Source organism: Schistocerca serialis, chromosome 11 (genome assembly GCF_023864345.2).
Source record: "Schistocerca serialis cubense isolate TAMUIC-IGC-003099 chromosome 11, iqSchSeri2.2, whole genome shotgun sequence".
NCBI classification, from domain to species: Eukaryota; Metazoa; Arthropoda; class Insecta; order Orthoptera; family Acrididae; genus Schistocerca; species Schistocerca serialis.
Window position 1 is genome coordinate 113,707,022 of NC_064648.1, and position 18,551 is coordinate 113,725,572.

An 18,551-nucleotide genomic window follows, 5' to 3' on the forward strand; every position below is an offset into this window, starting at 1 on the left:
CTTTCATTTGCTTTCCCAAAAAAGAAAACTGTACGCTGTTTTTTTATTTTTTTTTTCAACTTCCACTGGCATAGAAGCCTTTTGAGATGAATCACCTGACTACTTATGACAACTCAGCTTTTTTTTTTCTTTATTGTGATTTTAAACACCTTATACAAAGGCGGGCTGTCAGCAGCACAATACGCCGCTCTTCAGCCTTGAGTTTGACAACAAGTAGTACATAAAGGTAGCACAGAGTAGACAGTAAAAACGGTGGGCAAAAAATGTAGACACTAAAAATCGAAAAAACATGGAGCCGTTCACGCTGGACGAGAAACATCACTAACACGAGGCGACACGGTGCACATAACATGGATGATGGCGACGGCACGTGAACGGTGGTGGCGTGACGGCGAACAACACTACACACAAACGAAGGCACACACACGAAACACTGACGGCGATGATCTCCGGCGCGCGAATGTTCACTGAGCGTGTACGTGTCCGGGGACCTGCCAAGAGAGGAGGTGGAGGAGGAGGAAGGGGTAGGGGAATGGGAGAGGGGAGAGCAGAGATGCCATGGGCAAAGGAGAGAGGGGGAGGGAGGAAGTGGGAGGGGAAGCCTGGGGGAGAGGGGAGGAGGGAGGGGGGAAAGGAAAGAGAAGGGAAGGGAAGGGAAGGGAGGGAGGGAGGGTGCCTAAAGGAAAGGACACAGGAGGTGGGAGGGGAGGACCAAAGTTGATAGTAGGGGTAGATGCAGGGGAGGAGGACATCATCAGGGAGGGGGAGCTGGCGAAAGCCACCTTGGGAGAGGGTAAGGAGGGTGGAGAGATGGAGACCGGGTGGGACATGCGAATACAGGCGCGGCAGTGGGCGGGGGTGGGAGAGGATCGGGAAGACGAGCGGGTGAGGAGGATCGAGTTTACGGGGGGTGTACAGGATCCGTATCCTTTCAAGGAAAAGGAGGAGGTGGGGGAAGGGGATGAGATCATATAGGATCCGCGTGGGGGAGGGGAGACGGATGCGATAGGCGAGGCGGAGAGCATGACGTTCAAGGATTTGGAGGGATTTATAAAAGGTAGGGGGGGGGGGCGGAGATCCATGCCGGATGGGCATAACAAAGGATAGGGTGGATGAGGGATTTATAGGTGTGGAGGATGGTGGAGGGGTCCAGACCCCACGTACGGCCAGAGAGGAGCTTGAGGAAACTGAGTCGGGAGCGTGCCTTGGCTTGGATTGTCCGGAGGTGGGGAGTCCAGGAGAGGCGACGGTCGAGGGTGATGCCAAGGTACTTAAGGGTGGGAGTGAGGGCGATAGGACGGCCATAGACGGTGAGATAGAAATCAAGGAGGCGGAAGGAAGGGGTGGTTTTGCCTACAATGATCGCCTGGGTTTTGGAGGGATTGACCTTGAGCAACCACTGGTTGCACCAAGCGGTGAACCGGTCAAGATGGGATTGGAGAAGGTGTTGGGAGCGCTGGAGGGTGGGGGCAAGGGCAAGGAAGGCGGTGTCATCGGCAAACTGGAGAAGGTGGACGGGGGCTGACGGCGGCGCACGTCCGCCGTTGAACACTCAGCCAATTCACTGCCCTTTTATACCTTGAGTATGCGGTACTAACGCCATCTGTATGTGTGCAAATCGCTATCCCTTGCCTTACCACTTGTATGTAATTGATTCACATTCGTGTTTCACGAAGTCTGAAATACCTTTATTTTTACATGTTGTCTTTTTCGTTTTTAAGCCTCTTTTCCACAGTCGCTGTTATACAAGTAATATACACTACTGCCATTAAAATTGCTACACCACGAAGATGACGTGCTACAAACGCGAAATTTAATAGACAGGAAGAAGATGCTGTGATATGCAAATTATTAGCTTTTCAGAGCATTCACACATGGTTGGCGCCGGTGGCGACACCTACAACGTGCTGACATGGGGGAAGTTTCCAACCGATTTCTCATACACAAACAGCAGTCGACCGGCGTTGCCTGGTGAAACGTTGTTGCGATGCCTCGTGTAAGGAGGAGAAATGTGCACCATCGCGTATCCGACTTTGATAATGGTCGGATTGTAGCCTATCGCGATTGCGGTTTATCGTATTGCGACATTGCTGCTCGCGTTGGTCGAGATCCAATGACTGTTAGCAGAATATGGAATCGGTTGGTGCAGGAGGGTGATACGGAACGCCATGCTGGATCCCAACGGCCTCGTATCACTAGCAGTCAAGGTGACAGGCATCCTGATTGGGAAAGTTTCAGAGTCGCATATTCTACTAATAGTAGTTTACATAGGGATTTAATTCACTCCTTGCGTAGTAATAGCGATAAACTTTCCCAATTAGGAATATATAAAATTACATTCGCGGATTGTCCAAAATTTTACATCGGGCAACCGGGCGAGCTCTGGGTCTCAGGTATAAAGAGCATATCCCTACTAAAAGCGGAGACGGTACTGAAAGGGCTCTACTTGTGCTTAACACCTTGTGCAAACGGCTCATGCGCCGAGCCCTCCAGTTAATATCGAGTTACTTCATGCCGAGGTTAAGGGCTTAAAACCGGATGTTTTGGAAGAAATGCAGATCTTTAAGCATCTGCAATATGTTAAAGACAACATCCTCAATGACCAAGTGCTACTAATAGCATAAGCAACCGTGTGCGGTTATTTTTAGGTTTCATCTCCTATTTAGCTCGTCTCTTGTTCTATTCATTTCATTTTTTGATATACGTTGATCCACGGTTGGGAATGTACGGGCTATTTAGCCCCGACCCATGTATAAACTTTCTCGTATTCGTATGCGCATGCGCTTTCAAGTAACTTCCCTTGTCTTGCGCATGTGCATAGATAGCGGGTCGGGCTTGTAAGTGAGCGACCGTTTGTAGCTGCAGTTATGGCGGGTCATGGCCCATCGAACATAGGCCGGTGTGAGGTGGAGCGTACACCATTAAGTAGTGGTTTTGACTTTGTACATATGTACTGTTTGTGTTTCCTTTCCTTTTTCGTTTATAAATGTGTAGGTATGGTGTTCTTTTAATCATTGACAAAGGTCTTCTTAGGCACTTGTGGGTTTTATTGGTGTTCTGAAGAAGGTGTAGTTATCTACGCCGAAACCTGGGTTATCACTTAACACTAGGTGCTTTTTTCGCAATCGAGGCGGAGTTTTTAGTTTTTTTAATATATTAGCCAACGATTGCTGACGCGCTGCGATGTTGATTCATACACTAGAGCATGGAAAAGTGAACTGCCTTTATTGACGATAGGAAACCAAAAACACTAATTGCATATGCACTATACACATTTACCAGTTGCCAATGGAGCTATGCTGGTATATAGAACGAGAATGAACAAGCCTTTACAAAACAAAATACAAAAACGTCTGCTAACTTCTCTACTGCGCTGGGAATTAAGTATTCATACACCAACAAAAAATGACACTTCCAACAAAGCCAGAACATGTTTAATACTTCGTATGCATACCCTTCCGATGTATTACTTCTCGCAACCTCCGTGGCACGGAATGGACCAATTTTCTTGTAGTTTCCGACGTGATAGCGTCCCATTCTCGAAGGAGAGCCCCTTTCAAAGAGGCCTTGCTACGGATGCAGTGTTTTCTCACTTGTGTTTCCAGCTCACTCCACAACTGTTGGATGGGATTTAGGTCCGGACTCTGATCTGGTGTTTCAAGAGTGTGTGGAGTGTTGTAGAGCAACCACAGCTGGACAATTTGCGCCGTATGTTTGGGATCATTGTCCTGTTGGAAGTAGTAATTTCTAGGAAGACCCAAGGCGTCAACACTCTGTTGTAAGTTCTGTTTGAAAATGTTCATATACACACATCTGTCCACGGTACCTTCCACAAACACTAATTTTCCGTCACCGGAGGCTGACCCACAGCCCCATAGCATCACTCCACCACCTCCGTGGTCCACCGTAGGTTGAACTTGGTTTCGATCGAGGTCTGTATTCGGTCTTCTCCAGACCAAGATCCTACCATTATTGTGCACAATATTAAATTTGCTTTCATCACTAAACAATGCAGCATCCCAGAAGTCTGCTGTCTCGGATACATGCTGTTTCGCGAATTCCATCCGCCACTTCCTGTTCTTTTTCCTGATGTGGGGCTTCCGTGTCGGGACCCTGGCTCTGTAGCCCGAGCGATTGAGGATGGTACGAACTGCCCTTGGAGTGATGTCCTTTCGGGAGTGGTCATGTACATATGCGGATAGTGCCGACTCTTTCGTTTTCGGGTTTTTCTTGATAATTCTTAGTAGCATTCTGGTCTCTCTTGTTGTAAGCTTCTGTGGACTTACACTCCTGGAAATTGAAATAAGAACACCGTGAATTCATTGTCCCAGGAAGGGGAAACTTTATTGACACATTCCTGGGGTCAGATACATCACATGATCACACTGACAGAACCACAGGCACATAGACACAGGCAGCAGAGCATGCACAATGTCGGCACTAGTACAGTGTATATCCACCTTTCGCAGCAATGCAGGCTGCTATTCTCCCATGGAGACGATCGTAGAGATGCTGGATGTAGTCCTGTGGAACGGCTTGCCATGCATTTCCACCTGGCGCCTCAGTTGGACCAGCGTTCGTGCTGGACGTGCAGACCGCGTGAGACGACGCTTCATCCAGTCCCAAACATGCTCAATGGGGGACAGATCCGGAGATCTTGCTGGCCAGGGTAGTTGACGTACACCTTCCAGAGCACGTTGGGTGGCACGGGATACATGCAGACGTGCATTGTCCTGTTGGAACAGCAAGTTCCCTTGCCGGTCTAGGAATGGTAGAACGATGGGTTCGATGACGGTTTGGATGTACCGTGCACTATTCAGTGTCCCCTCGACGATCACCAGTGGTGTACGGCCAGTGTAGGAGATCGCTCCCCACACCATGATGCCGGGTGTTGGCCCTGTGTGCCTCGGTCGCATGCAGTCCTGATTGTGGCGCTCACCTGCACGGCGCCAAACACGCATACGACCATCATTGGCACCAAGGCAGAAGCGACTCTCATCGCTGAAGACGACACGTCTCCATTCGTCCCTCCATTCACGCCTGTCGCGACACCACTGGAGGCGGGCTGCACGATGTTGGGGCGTGAGCGGAAGACGGCCTAACGGTGTGCGGGACCGTAGCCCAGCTTCATGGAGACGGTTGCGAATGGTCCTCGCCGATATCCCAGGAGCAACAGTGTCCCTAATTTGCTGGGAAGTGGCGGTGCGGTCCCCTACGGCACTGCGTAGGATCCTACGGTCTTGGCGTGCATCCGTGCGTCGCTGCGGTCCGGTCCCAGGTCGACGGGCACGTGCACCTTCCGCCGACTACTGGCGACAACATCGATGTACTGTGGAGACCTCACGCCCCACGTGTTGAGCAATTCGGCGGTACGTCCACCCGGCCTCCCGCATGCCCACTATACGCCCTCGCTCAAAGTCCGTCAACTGCACATACGGTTCACGTCCACGCTTGTCGCGGCATGCTACCAGTGTTAAAGACTGCGATGGAGCTCCGTATGCCACGGCAAACTGGCTGACACTGACGGCGGCGGTGCACAAATGCTGCGCAGCTAGCGCCATTCGACGGCCAACACCGCGGTTCCTGGTGTGTCCGCTGTGCCGTGCGTGTGATCATTGCTTGTACAGCCCTCTCGCAGTGTCCGGAGCAAGTATGGTGGATCTGACACACCGGTGTCAATGTGTTCTTTTTTCCATTTCCAGGAGTGTATTTCCATTACTGTATTTCGTTCTAAAGGCGGACAAACAAGCTATTAAGCAGGTAGTGATAATGTTTTGGCTCATCAGTGTGTGTGTGTGTGTTGGCTGGAGCCCTGTCTGTATACTGTGCTGTCGGCTGCTTCCAGATCCTGGGCCAGGGGGAGGAGGGCGAGAACGGGCCGCCGCTGATCGTGATCACGTCGGGGCCCATCGCCTCGGAGCTGCGCACCGTCTCTCGGCCGCCCTCGCTCATCGACCACACGGCTCGCATCTACCACGCCGCGGGACCGCTCGCCGAGGTGAGTCAGCCGGCCTACTCGCCACTGGTGCGTTACCAGGAGTGAGCAGTTGCGAGGTGCCGGGGCTAGCAGTGCATTTAACACTAAATTCTCCTGGAATCTTCATATGAAAATGATGCTCTAAGCACCCCTTATTCTAACTCCGACTTTTGCTGTTCCACATGGATTAAGAAGAAACGCGAACTGGCTGTAATCGACCCTGCAAGTGGAGTAGAAAAGAGTTTGCCACCTGCAATAATTTATAATGTTACTTAAAATCCGTCTTGATTGCAATTTTTTTTTTTTTTTTTTTTTTTTTTTTGCAAATCCGGTCATATGAATAAAAAAATTTGCAATCAAGACGGATTTTAAGTAACATTATAAAATCACTGATTGCTGTTATCCCATAAGACATTATGTCTGTTTTTGCAAATGCAATAATTTAATTTGATAGAAATTAATTAAATAAAGGAAAGTTTCAGTAACGTAGTGAGAAATGATCTACCGATTAAGGGGATCTGGAGGTCGTCAAATCCAAAAAATTACGATTTTTTTTTTTTTTTTTGCTACCGAAAATTAATTGGAACATTCCTCTTTAATGTAAACTTTGAATTATTGTTGTACTCGCCCTAGAAGTGGAGTTATTACCATTTTCCCCCACGCCTGCAGAGGAAATGGGCGGCCGCTGAATGCATCTAACACCCTCTCGTGACTTCCTGCCGAACTGCTTGGGATTTTCTCGGCCTGTTACGCATACAGCGCCTTATGTTACGCATACAGCGAGTGTGCAAGGGTTGGCTACATTGTTTTCTGTGACAAATGAAGCGCTAAGAGCGCGGAACATCGTCTTTTTGCTGTTTACCGTTTCGAATTAGTTCAGTGTTGCGCCTGTTGTTGGTAGTATTATACTTCTTGTGTAAAGCGTTGTTCTGGTTACGATGCCACGTTTTAGTAACCGTGTATATAAGAAGAGGAAGAATGTAGGGAAAAGAAAATTAACACTAATACCAAGTTGCAATACTACAATTACTGAAACAGTGCGATCTTCTGCTAAGCAACACATGGCCGGCCATAGCCCTGTGACATCTTCTAGCAAGAAGCTGACTGGTGGAAGTGACAGATTTCGTGAATATGTTAGTGACAGTGATGATATTAACGAAGTACTGAATATTGGATTATTATCTTCTGTGCTGAAAGAAAGTGTTCGTTCAAGTGTAGGAGTGGGACTAGAGATAACAAAGCACTTTGGTTTAGCTTGTGAGATGAAGATAATCTGTGCATGTTGCAAGTATCAAGTGACTTTCTACAATTCACATGCCAGTCTCTTTGGTGAAAATGGACGATCTAGAGTGTTTGATGTGAATGTTCGACTTGTGTATGGTCTTCGATCCATAGGAAAAGGGTCTGCTGCTGGTAAACTGTTTTGTGGTATTATGAACTTGCCATCGCCTCCAAGCAAATTTGGGTACTACTGTGAACTGGTAGGATCCTCTGTTGAAGCTGTGGCTTTGAAAACCATGAAGGAAGCAGTGGAGGAATCTGTAGAAATGAACGGTGGTTCTAGGGATTTGGTAGTGGCATTAGATGGTTCCTGGCTAAAGAGGGGTCATAAATCCCTGAATGGGGTTGTAACTGCTACTTGTGCTGATAGTGCAAAAGTGATAGATGTTGAAATATTATCAAAACATTGTAGGTGCAAAAATAAAATCAAAGGAGAGCACAGTGGAACCTGTGAGGCAAATTTTAGTGGATCAAGTGGAGCAATGGAAGTGGATGGAGTGAAACAAATTTTTGAATGTTCAGATCCCAGATACAACGTTAGGTACAAATACTACCTTGGGGATGGTGACTCCAAAGGTTTCAAGACTATAGAGGAACTGAAACCATATGGAAATGAATTTGTAGTTGAAAAGTTGGAATGCATTGGGAATGTGCAAAAGCGTATGGGGGCACGGCTTCGAAGGCTCAAACAAACTTTGGGTTCAAGTAAGCTCAGTGATGGAAAGACAATAGGAGGGAGAGGCAGGCTTACTGATGAGGTGATTGAACGTCTACAGAGATACTATGGGTATGCTATAAGGCAAAACACTAGTAATGTTAGTGACATGCAAAAAGCAGTGTGGGCATTGTTCCTTCATACTGCCTCTTCCAATGAATACCCTCAACACAGCCTGTGCCCAAAAGATTCCTGGTGCAAATATAATGCAAAAAAGGACTATGATCACAAACATGGTTTGCCAGCAGCTGTGATAAATGCAATAAAACCAATTTTTCATGACTTAGCACAGCCAGAGTTGTTACACAAATGTCTACACGGAAAGACGCAGAATCCTAATGAGAGCGTAAACAATTTGATTTGGAAAGTGATTCCTAAAAGGGTGTTTGTAAGCATAAAAACACTGCACTTTGGCATTTATGATGCAATGTATAGATGCAATAGCAACCTACAACCAAGGGAACAGTGTGAAGTGTGAAGTTCTGAAGGCATTAGGATTTACAGCTGGGGTGAACACTGTACGAGCACTAAGAAATATTGACAGAGAAAGGATAAGAGGAGCAGAAAGAAGAGAAAGGCATATGAAGAAGTATGATGGATCAACAGGCCAGAAAAGAACACAGAAGAGGAAGCTTTTGGAGGATGAAGAAGAAGACCCTGATAATCCATCCTATAGTGCAGGAATGTATTAAGAAACTTTGATAGCCATTTCCCATAAATTAGAATTTTTCGAATATAAGGAACATTTTCTCAAAATCCACTCAAGCTAGAGAGATGAAATTTTTATACTGCACTCCTAGTGGTCAAACTTACATTGGAACACAGCCATTTGGCAATATGTTCAGTAGTTTCATTTCAGTTTAATTATAAAGCAATTATTTGTAAAAAAAAATTGGGTCATTAATAACAAAATAATTGGAAGGAAACTAGAAAAGATACTCCAAAATCCCTCTGTCATAACTGCAATACTAAACCACTCTATATGTAAAAAAAAATTCAAATTTTTCTAGTTGGTAGTTTATTCATAAATGTTCCTCAAACTTAGTGATTTTAACATGGGCAGCATAGGCACCTCTGGCTCCCCTTAACAGAATGAAAGTTGTGTCCAAAATAACAATATGATTTATTATGACTAAACTCAAAATAATAAACAAAACACATGAAACATTTACAATACGTCAAAATGGATACTCCAATAAATACTGTAAAGGTGAAGTTGTCCATAAACTAGATAGTGACATTTATGACGAAGTGGTATGTGGAGCCAATCCCTTGCAACTCAGATCTTACGAGAAACACCCAGCCAACCCAACATTAATTGCTGCTACAGTAGTGAGAACTCAGACAATGAATATCCAAGACAGAACCACGTAAGAAAAGTCGGGAACAGGCGCGATCTGCTGAGCTCTGACTGTCACAGTACAAATTCCCTAATCTGCCGGTGCTGCAGACAAGCATTACCAAGCTGTCTTCTTAACTGCAAGGACACGATCTGGCGTACCGGAAGCGATGGCTGGTTGCTTCGACATCCCGTCGTGGTGATAATAATGTCGCGAGTATAGCCCGAAACAAATTATTCTGATCTGGTTGTTCCAGACTAAAGACTTCCTATCAATACAAATGCGCCTTGAGGGCGATGAAGAAGGCTTGCCACACAATCACTGACGGTACAGTGATTGATTTTAACAAGCGAAGTCACACAGTAGCTCCGATACAGTCAACTTTAGCCAAAACTGCTCAAGACGGACAACATAGGCCGCTTGTACGCAGAACGCTCAATTGCCAACTGTACTCGGAAAGTCACGTTGAAGTCGGAACTTCAGCAACTTCGTCAAACAGGTACAACTGAATGAAAGTATATTAGACAGCCAACGGGTGGCACGTTGTCCACAGCAGCGAGAGCTCAGTCTTGTAACCTACTCCGACCGAAAGGCGAGGCTCTAACCTTCCAAGAGCACCAGTAGAAACCGAACACAGAACATTACCGCCCCCATCACAGTGGCCGTGGTTAAACGTGCCAATCAGCAACTCGAAAACCGGCTGAAAATTCCACTCTATTGCCGAAGCACTACCTTTCCACCAATGGAGATTCTTGGCGCCAATTTAGCGCCGATTTTGCTACGGAGGGAGACCAAGAGATGAATACACTAAGCAGATTCAGAAGGATGTAGGTTGCAGTAGGTACTGGGAGATGAAGAAGCTTGCACAGGATAGAGTAGCATGGAGAGCTGCATCAAACCAGTCTCAGGACTGAAGACCACAACAACAACAACGGAGGTATGCCCTGAGCAAGCCAATCACAGTTACGATTTTGCAGAAAACGCGGGAATTTGCCCGCCAAGACTGCCTGGGAACACAAGTCATTCCCACGCCTTGCTGGTAGCCCGCCAGAAAGTGTTTTCACTACGTTTCTGCGAAGTAACAGAATCTCTAGTCCAGCCGCTCCGTCAGGCACCTGTGGGCTTGTCGCGGCCGCTCTTATGACAATGTCGGCATCTGGAAAGCATCCACTCGACTCCCTCACACCCGTCGGCTTAACCCTTTCAAGCTCAGGAGAAGTCGCCTGTCACCAGACCACCCGGGTGACGAGAGACGCTGCGTGGGAAGTCCGCGTGTGAAGGAATAGCAAATTTTCACCGCATGCATCAGAGAGGAAAATCGAATTACTCAGAGTAAGATAGAAATATGAGAGTGGGCTCATGCCACCTCTCACAGTTACAAAATTGGTCCCAGCTTCACCTCCCAGAAAAATGGTGAGCCTCTATTAGTGGCGTGTGTGTGGCTGCGTACAGCATACAGCGACAGAGCAAGTGAATGCATTTAGACACCTCTTTGTCGAGGCTCCCCTCTTAAAGCGCCCCTACTTCATTGGGAGAAACGTGCTGTTGCTTCAGGCAGATTCAAAGACACGCCGCTTGCCGGACATAAGAAAAGGAACAATGGAAGGCTAGTGTTTAACGCCCCTTCCACGTCGAGGTTATCCGAGATGGAGCACAAAGTGGGAATTTTTCAAGGATAGCGAAGGAAACTTTTGCGTTAGCAGAAGAGCTAACACCGTGTTACGTGTGCACGCGTTTTAGCTCACGCAAGCTGGCGTGAGGAGGGAAGAATTATACTGACGTGAGGTCTGGAACATGACAAGGAATGAGAATTCAAAAAGCGGACGTAATTAGTTTCATACTTAACTTTAACCTTGCTGTGCTGGTACTGCAAACGGCTGAAACCAAGGGGAAACTATGGCCGTAATTTTTCCCGAGGGCATGCAGCTTTACTGTATGGTTAAATGATCATGGCGTCTTCTTGGGTAAAATATTCCGGAGGTAAAATAGTCCCCCATTCGGATCTCCGGGCGGGGACTACTCAGGAGGACGTCGTTATCAGGAGAAAGAAAACTGGCTTTCTACGGATCGGAGCGTGGAATGTCAGATCCCTTAATCGGGCTGGTAGACTAGAAAATTTAAAAAGGGAAATGGATAGGTTTAAGTTCGATATAGTGGCAATTAGTGAAGTTCGGTGGCAGGAGGAACAAGACTTTTGGTCAGGCGAATACAGGGTTATAAATACAAAATCAAATAGGGGTAATGCAGGAGTAGCATTAATAATGAATAGAACAATAGGAGTACGGGTAAGCTACTACAAACAGCATAGTGAACGCATTATTGTGGCCAAGATAGACACGAAGCCCATGCCTACTACAGTAGTACAAGATTATATGCCAACTAGCTCTGCAGATGATGAAAAAATTGATGAAATGTATGATGAGATTATTCAGGTACTAGTGGGAGACGAAAATTTAATAGTCATGGGTGACTGGAATTCGAGAGTAGGAAAAGGGAGAGAAGGAAACGTAGTAGGTGAATATGGATTGGGGTTAAGAAATGAAAGAGGAAGCCGCCTGGTAGAATTTTGCACAGAGCACAACTTAATCATAGCTAACACTTGGTTCAAGAATCATGAAAGCAAGTTGTATACATGGAAAAAACCTGGAGATACTCGAACGTTTCAGATAGATTATGTAATGGTGAGACAGAGATTTAGGAACTAGGTTTTAAATTGTAAGACATTTCCAGGGGCAGATGTGGACTCTGACCACAATCTACTGGTTATGAACTGTGGATTAAAACTGAAGAAACTGTAAAAAGGTGGGAATTTAAGCAGATGGGACTTGGATAATCAGACTAAACCAGAGGTTGTACAGAGTTTCTGGGAGACCATAAGGGAACAACTGACACGAATGGGGGAAAGAAATACAGTAGAAGAAGAATGGGTAGCTTTGAGGGATGAAGTAGTGAAGGCAGCAGAGGATCAAGTAGGTAAAAACACGAGGGCTAGCAGAAGTCCTTGGGTGACAGAAGAAATATTGAATTTAATTCACGAAAGGAGAAAGTATAAAAATGCAGTAAATGAAGCAGGCAAAAAGGAATACAAACGTCTCAAAAATGATATCGACAGGAAGTGCAAAATGGCTAAGCAAGGATGGCTAGAGGACAAATGTAAGGATGTGAGGCTTATCTCACTAGGGGTAAGACAGATAATGCCTACAGGAAAATTAGAGAGACCTTTGGAGATAAGAGAACGACTTGTATGAATATCAAGAGCTCAGATGGAAACCCACTTCTAAGCAAAGAAGGGAAAGCAGAAAGGTGGAAGGAGTACATAGAGGGTCTATACAAGGGCGATGTACATGAGGGCTCTGTTCTAGAAATGGAAGAGGATGTAGATAAAGATGAAATGGGAGATATGATACTGCGTGCAGAGTTCGACAGAGCACTGAAAGACCTAAGTCGAAACAAGGCGCAGGGAGTAGACAACATTTCATTAGAACTACTGACAACCTTGGGAGAGCCAGTCCTGACAAAACTCTACCATCTGGTGAGCATAATGTATGAGACAGGCGAAATACCCTCAAACTTCAAGAAGAGTATAATAATTCCAATCCCAAAGAAAGCAGGTGCTGACAGATGTGAAAATTACCGAACTATCAGTTTAATGAGTCACGGCTGCAAAATACTAACGCATATTCTATACGGACAAATGGATAAACTGGTAGAAGCCGACCTCACGGAAGATCAGTTTGTATTGCGTAGAAATATGGGAACATGTGAGGCAATACTGACCCTGTGACTTATTTTAGAAGCTAGATTAAGAAAAGGCAAACCTACGTTTCTAGAATTGGAAGACTTAGAGAAAGCTTTTGACAATGTTGACTGGAATACTCTCTTTCAAATTCTGAAGGTGCCAGGGAGCGAAAGGCTATTCACAATTTGTGCAGAAACCAGATGGCAGTTATAAGAGTCGAGGGGCATGAAAGGGAGGCAGTGGTTGGGGAGGGATTGAGACAGTGGTGTAGTCTCTCCCCGATGTTGTTCAATCTGTAAATTGAGCAAGCAGTAAAGGAAAAAAAGAAAAATTCGGAGTAGAAATTAAAATCCATGGAGGAAAATAAAAACTTTAAGGTTCGTCGATGACATTGTAATTGTGTCAGAGACAGCAAAGGACTTGAAAGAGCAGTTGAACAGAATGGACAGTGTCTTGAAAGGAGGATATAAGATGAACATCAACAAAAGCAAAACGAGGATAATGGAATGTAGTCGAAGTAAGTCAGGTGATGCTGAGGGGATTAGATTAGGAAATGAGCCACTTAAAGTAGTAAAGGAGTTTTGCTCTTTGGGGAGCAAAATAACTGATGATGGTCGAAGTAGAGAGAATATAAAATGTAGACTGGCAATGACATGGGAAACGTTTCTGAAGAAGAGAAATTTGTTAACATCGAGTATAGATTTAAGTGTCAGGAAGTCGTTTCTGAAAGTATTTGTATGGAGTGTAGCCATGTATGGAAGTGAAACATGGACGATAAATAGTTTGGACAACAAGAGAATAGAAGCATTCGATATGTGGTGCTACAGAAGAATGCTGAAGATTAGGTGGGTAGATCACATAACTAATGACGAGGTGTTGAATAGGATTGGGGAGGAGTTTGTGGCAGAACTTGACTTGACTAGAAGAAGGGACCGGTTGGTAGGACACGTTGTGAGGCATCAAGGGATCACCAGTTTAGTATTGGAGGGCAGCGTGGAGGGTAAAAATCGTAGAGGGAGACCTAGAGATGAATACACTAAGCAGATTCAGAAGGATGTAGGTTGCAGTAGGTACTGGGAGATGAAGAAGCTTGCACAGGATAGAGTAGCGTGGAGAGCTGCATCAAAGCAGTCTCAGTACTGAAGACCACAACATCAACAACAATTCATTAATGATGAACGTCGCTCTTGAAGGTACATGATTCACAATATTATCTGTTCAGAATACGTTCTTGAAGATAGGAATTATAGTAACTGAATATGGCACCTTGCTAGGTCGTAGGAAATGACGTAGCTGAAGGCTATGCTAAACTGTCGTCTTCGGCAAATGAGAGCGTATGTAGACGGTGAACCATCGCCACAAAGTCGGCTGTACAACTGGGGCGAGTGCTAGTACGTCTCTCTAGACCTGCCGTGTGGCGGCGCTCGGTCTGCAATCACTGATAGTGGCGACACGCGGGTCCGACGTATACTAACGGACCGCGGCCGATTTAAAGGCTACCACCTAGCAAGTGTGGTGTCTGGCGGTGACACCACAGAAACTGTCCTGGCTTTGCCCAGAGCGATGTAGGAAAATCATGGAAAACCCTATATTTGAATGCGCGGACGAAGATTTGAACCGTCGTCTGTAGACTGCAAGTCTAGTATACTGATCACTGTCCCACACCGCTCAGTGACTTAAAAAACGTGATAGAAAACGTGCCCTGATCACGCCCCATCGACTGAGCTGGTTCTGTTGATATACGAGGCGCCGTTCGGTAAGTAATGCTACAAATCTTTTTTTCTCGGCCGATTTCGGTTGAAAAGTGCGGGATCCCTTGTGCGACTACGTGGAATATTACCGCTTCTGTCCCTGTAGTTTCGTGAACTTCCAATATGTGGCGTTCCAAGCGGAGACCTGTTAGAGAGCCTGTATAGGGAGAGAGTGGCCAACCGGACGATACGGCGACCATTTTTCTGCCAAACCGCGGGCGGGGCTTTTGAATGGCCAGTAGTGGAGTAGTGGAGTACACACTCACCGAATCAAAAGCACAAGACAATGTGGCGAAATCATTCGTTAAATGCCTTTGTTTATAAGAATAATGTGTTATAATAATTTTCACACAGCCAATTTACAGGTCTGTTTTCAAATGTAACTATGTATATTGCAAGTTGTTTTATATGTAGTAAAAAGCAAAAACGACTTACTTCGCATAGATAAGAGTACTCGGTTGGTTTCCACAAGGCTGTTTGATTTATGTCAGCCCTGTTGACTGCGACTGCCCACTGCTTTTGTCTTTCCTCATTGCGTGGAAATGCTAACATGCGAAATCCACCTTCGCCTCTACTGGAACAACCAAATGCAGCACAACCTGGCATCGTTTACGAACGTCTGCAGAACGAATTACAGATGTCAAAAACAATACTGTACAATTACTAACGTGTTTACTTCAGACATGTAGGCCTACCGAATTCATCACAAAACGCTTCATTATTTCAACTCGTACTTAAGATCGCAAACGCTAATGACATACGAGAAACGATATACAACTAAATCGAACATGCATGCGCAACGCATAACAAGTCTCTCAATAATTCAAATACCTTTTAATCGTTTCCAAAAGTCCTCTGAACTTCAATTCTACTCAAAAGCACGGCGAACATTGGAAGCGCGAGACACGTTTGGCTCCATTTTTCTGCCAAAGCTAATCAACCAATCATGGGCAACTTCACTCTGTGGCCACTCTCTCTGTATACAGGCTCTCTAAGACCTGTCATTGTGTGTCGTTTGGCGGAAAACCAAAGCGTCGCCGAGTTTCGTAGGTGCTTGCAGAATATCTTCGGAGACATGGCAGTGAATAAAAGCACGTAGAGCGGTTGGGCGAGGCAACGAGGTTGCGCAAACCCGTCCAATCTCCTGTGTGCCGGCCATCTGCACACAGCTCTGAGTCCTGTAATGTCGGAAGGTGCGGACACTTTCATTCGAGGTTACTGGCGGATTACAATTACGACTTGGAACATGCCGACACTCTTGTTTGAGGTGACCGACGGATCACAGTCAAACACTTCACTGCTCAGCTCGACGTCTCTGTAGGTAGTGCCGACACACTCGTCCACCAGTTGCTGTACTCAAATGTGTTTGCCCGCCGGATTCCTCACCGCGTAATAGAAGACCATAGGGAACAATGAAGGACCATCTATGTGGAACTGCTTGTTCATTACGGGGCTGGTTGTGACAATTTTTTGTCGAACATCGTCACAGGTGATGAAACGTGGGTTCGTCAATTCGATCAGGAAACTAAATCCCTGGAATGGTCTGACACCATCTCTCCTCCGAAGAAAAAGTTCGAAGCTGCGCCATCACCCAGTATAGTCGTAACGATGGTCTTACAGAGGGGTTATTCTCTTCGATGTCCTCCCTCATCGCGGAACAATTTACTCTGCAGTGAAGTGTTCTACCGTCAGGAAACTGAAGAAATGACTTCTGTGTGTTCATTGCCACAAATACGCAAACTATTCCTTCTCTGTGATTATGCAAGGACTCGCGCAACTCTGGACACCCAAGAAGAGCTCACAAAATTGCACTGGACTTTTCTTCTCGTCAGCCCTACAGCCCTATTCTTACACATCCAGCTTACATACACTACTGGCCATTAAAATTGCTACACCACGAAGATGACGTGCTACACACGCGAAATTTAAACGACGGGAAGAAGATGCTGTGATATGCAAATGATTAGCTTTTCTGAGCAGCATTGTCTCCGGTGGCGACACCTACAACGTGCTGACATGAGGAAACTTTCCAACCGATTTCTCATACACAAACAGCAGTTGACCGGCGTTGGCTGGTGAAACGTTGCTGTGATGCCTCATGCAAGGAGGAGAAATGCGTACCATCACGTTTCGGACTTTGATAAAGGTCGGATTGTAGCCTATCGCGATTGCGGTTTATCGTATCGCGACATTGCTGCTCGCGTTGGTCGAGATCCAATGACTGTTAGCAGAATATGGAATCGGCGGGTTCAGGAGGGTAATACGGAACGCCGTGCTGGATCCCAACGGCCTCGTATCACTAGCAGTCGAGATGACAGGCATCTTATCCGCACGGCTGTAACGGATCGTGCAGCCACGTCTCGATCCCTGAGTCAACAGATGGGGACGTTTGCAAGACAACAACCATCTGCACGAACAGTTCGACGACGTTTGCATCAGCACGGACTATCAGCTCGGAGACCGTGGCTGCGGTTTCCCTTGACGCTGCATCACAGACGGGAGCGCCTGCGATGTTGTACTCGACGACGAATCTGGGTGCACGAAAGGCAAAACGTCATTTTTTCGGATGAATCCAGGTTCTGTTTACAGCATCATGTTGTCGCATCCGTGTTTGTCGACATCGCAGTGAACGCACAGTGGAAGCGTGTATTCGTCATCGCCATACTGGCGTATTACCCGGCGTGATGCTATGGGGTGCCATTTGTTACACGTCTCGGTCACCTCTTGTTCGCGTTGACGACACTTTGAACAGTGGACGTTACATTTCAGATGTGTTACGACCCGTGGCTCTACCCTTCATTCGATCCCTACGAAACCCTAAATTTCAGCAGCAAAATGCACGACCGCATGTTGCAGGTCCTGTACGGGCCTTTCTGGATACAGAAAATGTTCGACTGCTGCCCTGGCCAGCACATTCTCCAGATCTCTCACCAATTGAAAACGTGTGGTCAATGGTGGACGAGCAACTGACTCGTCACAATACGCCAGTCACTACTCTTGATGAACTGTGGCATCGTGTTGAAGCTGCATGGGCAGCTGTACCTGTACACGCCATCCGAGCTCTGTTTGACTCAATGCCCAGGCGTATCAAGGCCGTTATTACGGCCAGAGGTGGTTGTTCTGGGTACTGATTTCCCAGGATCTGTGCACCCAAATTGCGTGTAAATGTAATCACATGTCAGTTCTAGTATAATATATTTGTGCAATGAATACCCGTTTATCATCTGCATTTCTTCTTGGTGTAGGAATTTTAATGGCAAGTAGTGTATGTTTGGCATAATGAAGGATGCATTCCACAGGAAGCAGTATAAAGATGATGGGGGAGGCTGTTGATGCAGAAAGACATTGGCTCCGACGTTGAACAGTCGAGTGGCACCATGTGGGCAGACAGGATCTTCCAGTAAGGTGGTGTACGGAGATGAAAAATAGCGTTTTTTAGCCAAAAGAGCGGGGAATACTTTGGTGTATTGTAATCACGAGTAAAACCAACCTGCCATCACAAAAAAGTGTAGCATTACTTATTAAACGCCCCTAGTATAAACTAACAAAAGCACATTGATCATATGTGCTTGTGTAATGTCCCAGCACACACAGTTCGGCGAATAATTCAGTCTCGAAAAAACTCACAGTTGAATGAAGAATGTAAATACATTGTTGTTGTTTTTGTGGTCTTCAGTCCTGAGGCTGGTTTGGTGCAGCTCTCCATGCTACTCTATCCTGTGCAAGCTTCTTCATCTCCCAGTACCTG

The 18,551-nt window shown here is 46.1% G+C and overlaps 1 protein-coding gene across 1 annotated transcript in view; it reads left to right on the forward strand.

Moving 5' to 3' along the window:
• The window catches only part of LOC126426710 (alpha-mannosidase 2), an 813,563-nt gene that overhangs the window by 719,770 nt on the left and 75,242 nt on the right, over window positions 1-18,551 (forward strand). Inside the window, exon 13 of the mRNA XM_050088631.1 lies at window positions 5,846-5,998. Within this exon, the coding sequence (XP_049944588.1) occupies window positions 5,846-5,998 (153 nt within the window). The remainder of the gene's footprint in view (window positions 1-5,845; window positions 5,999-18,551) is intronic.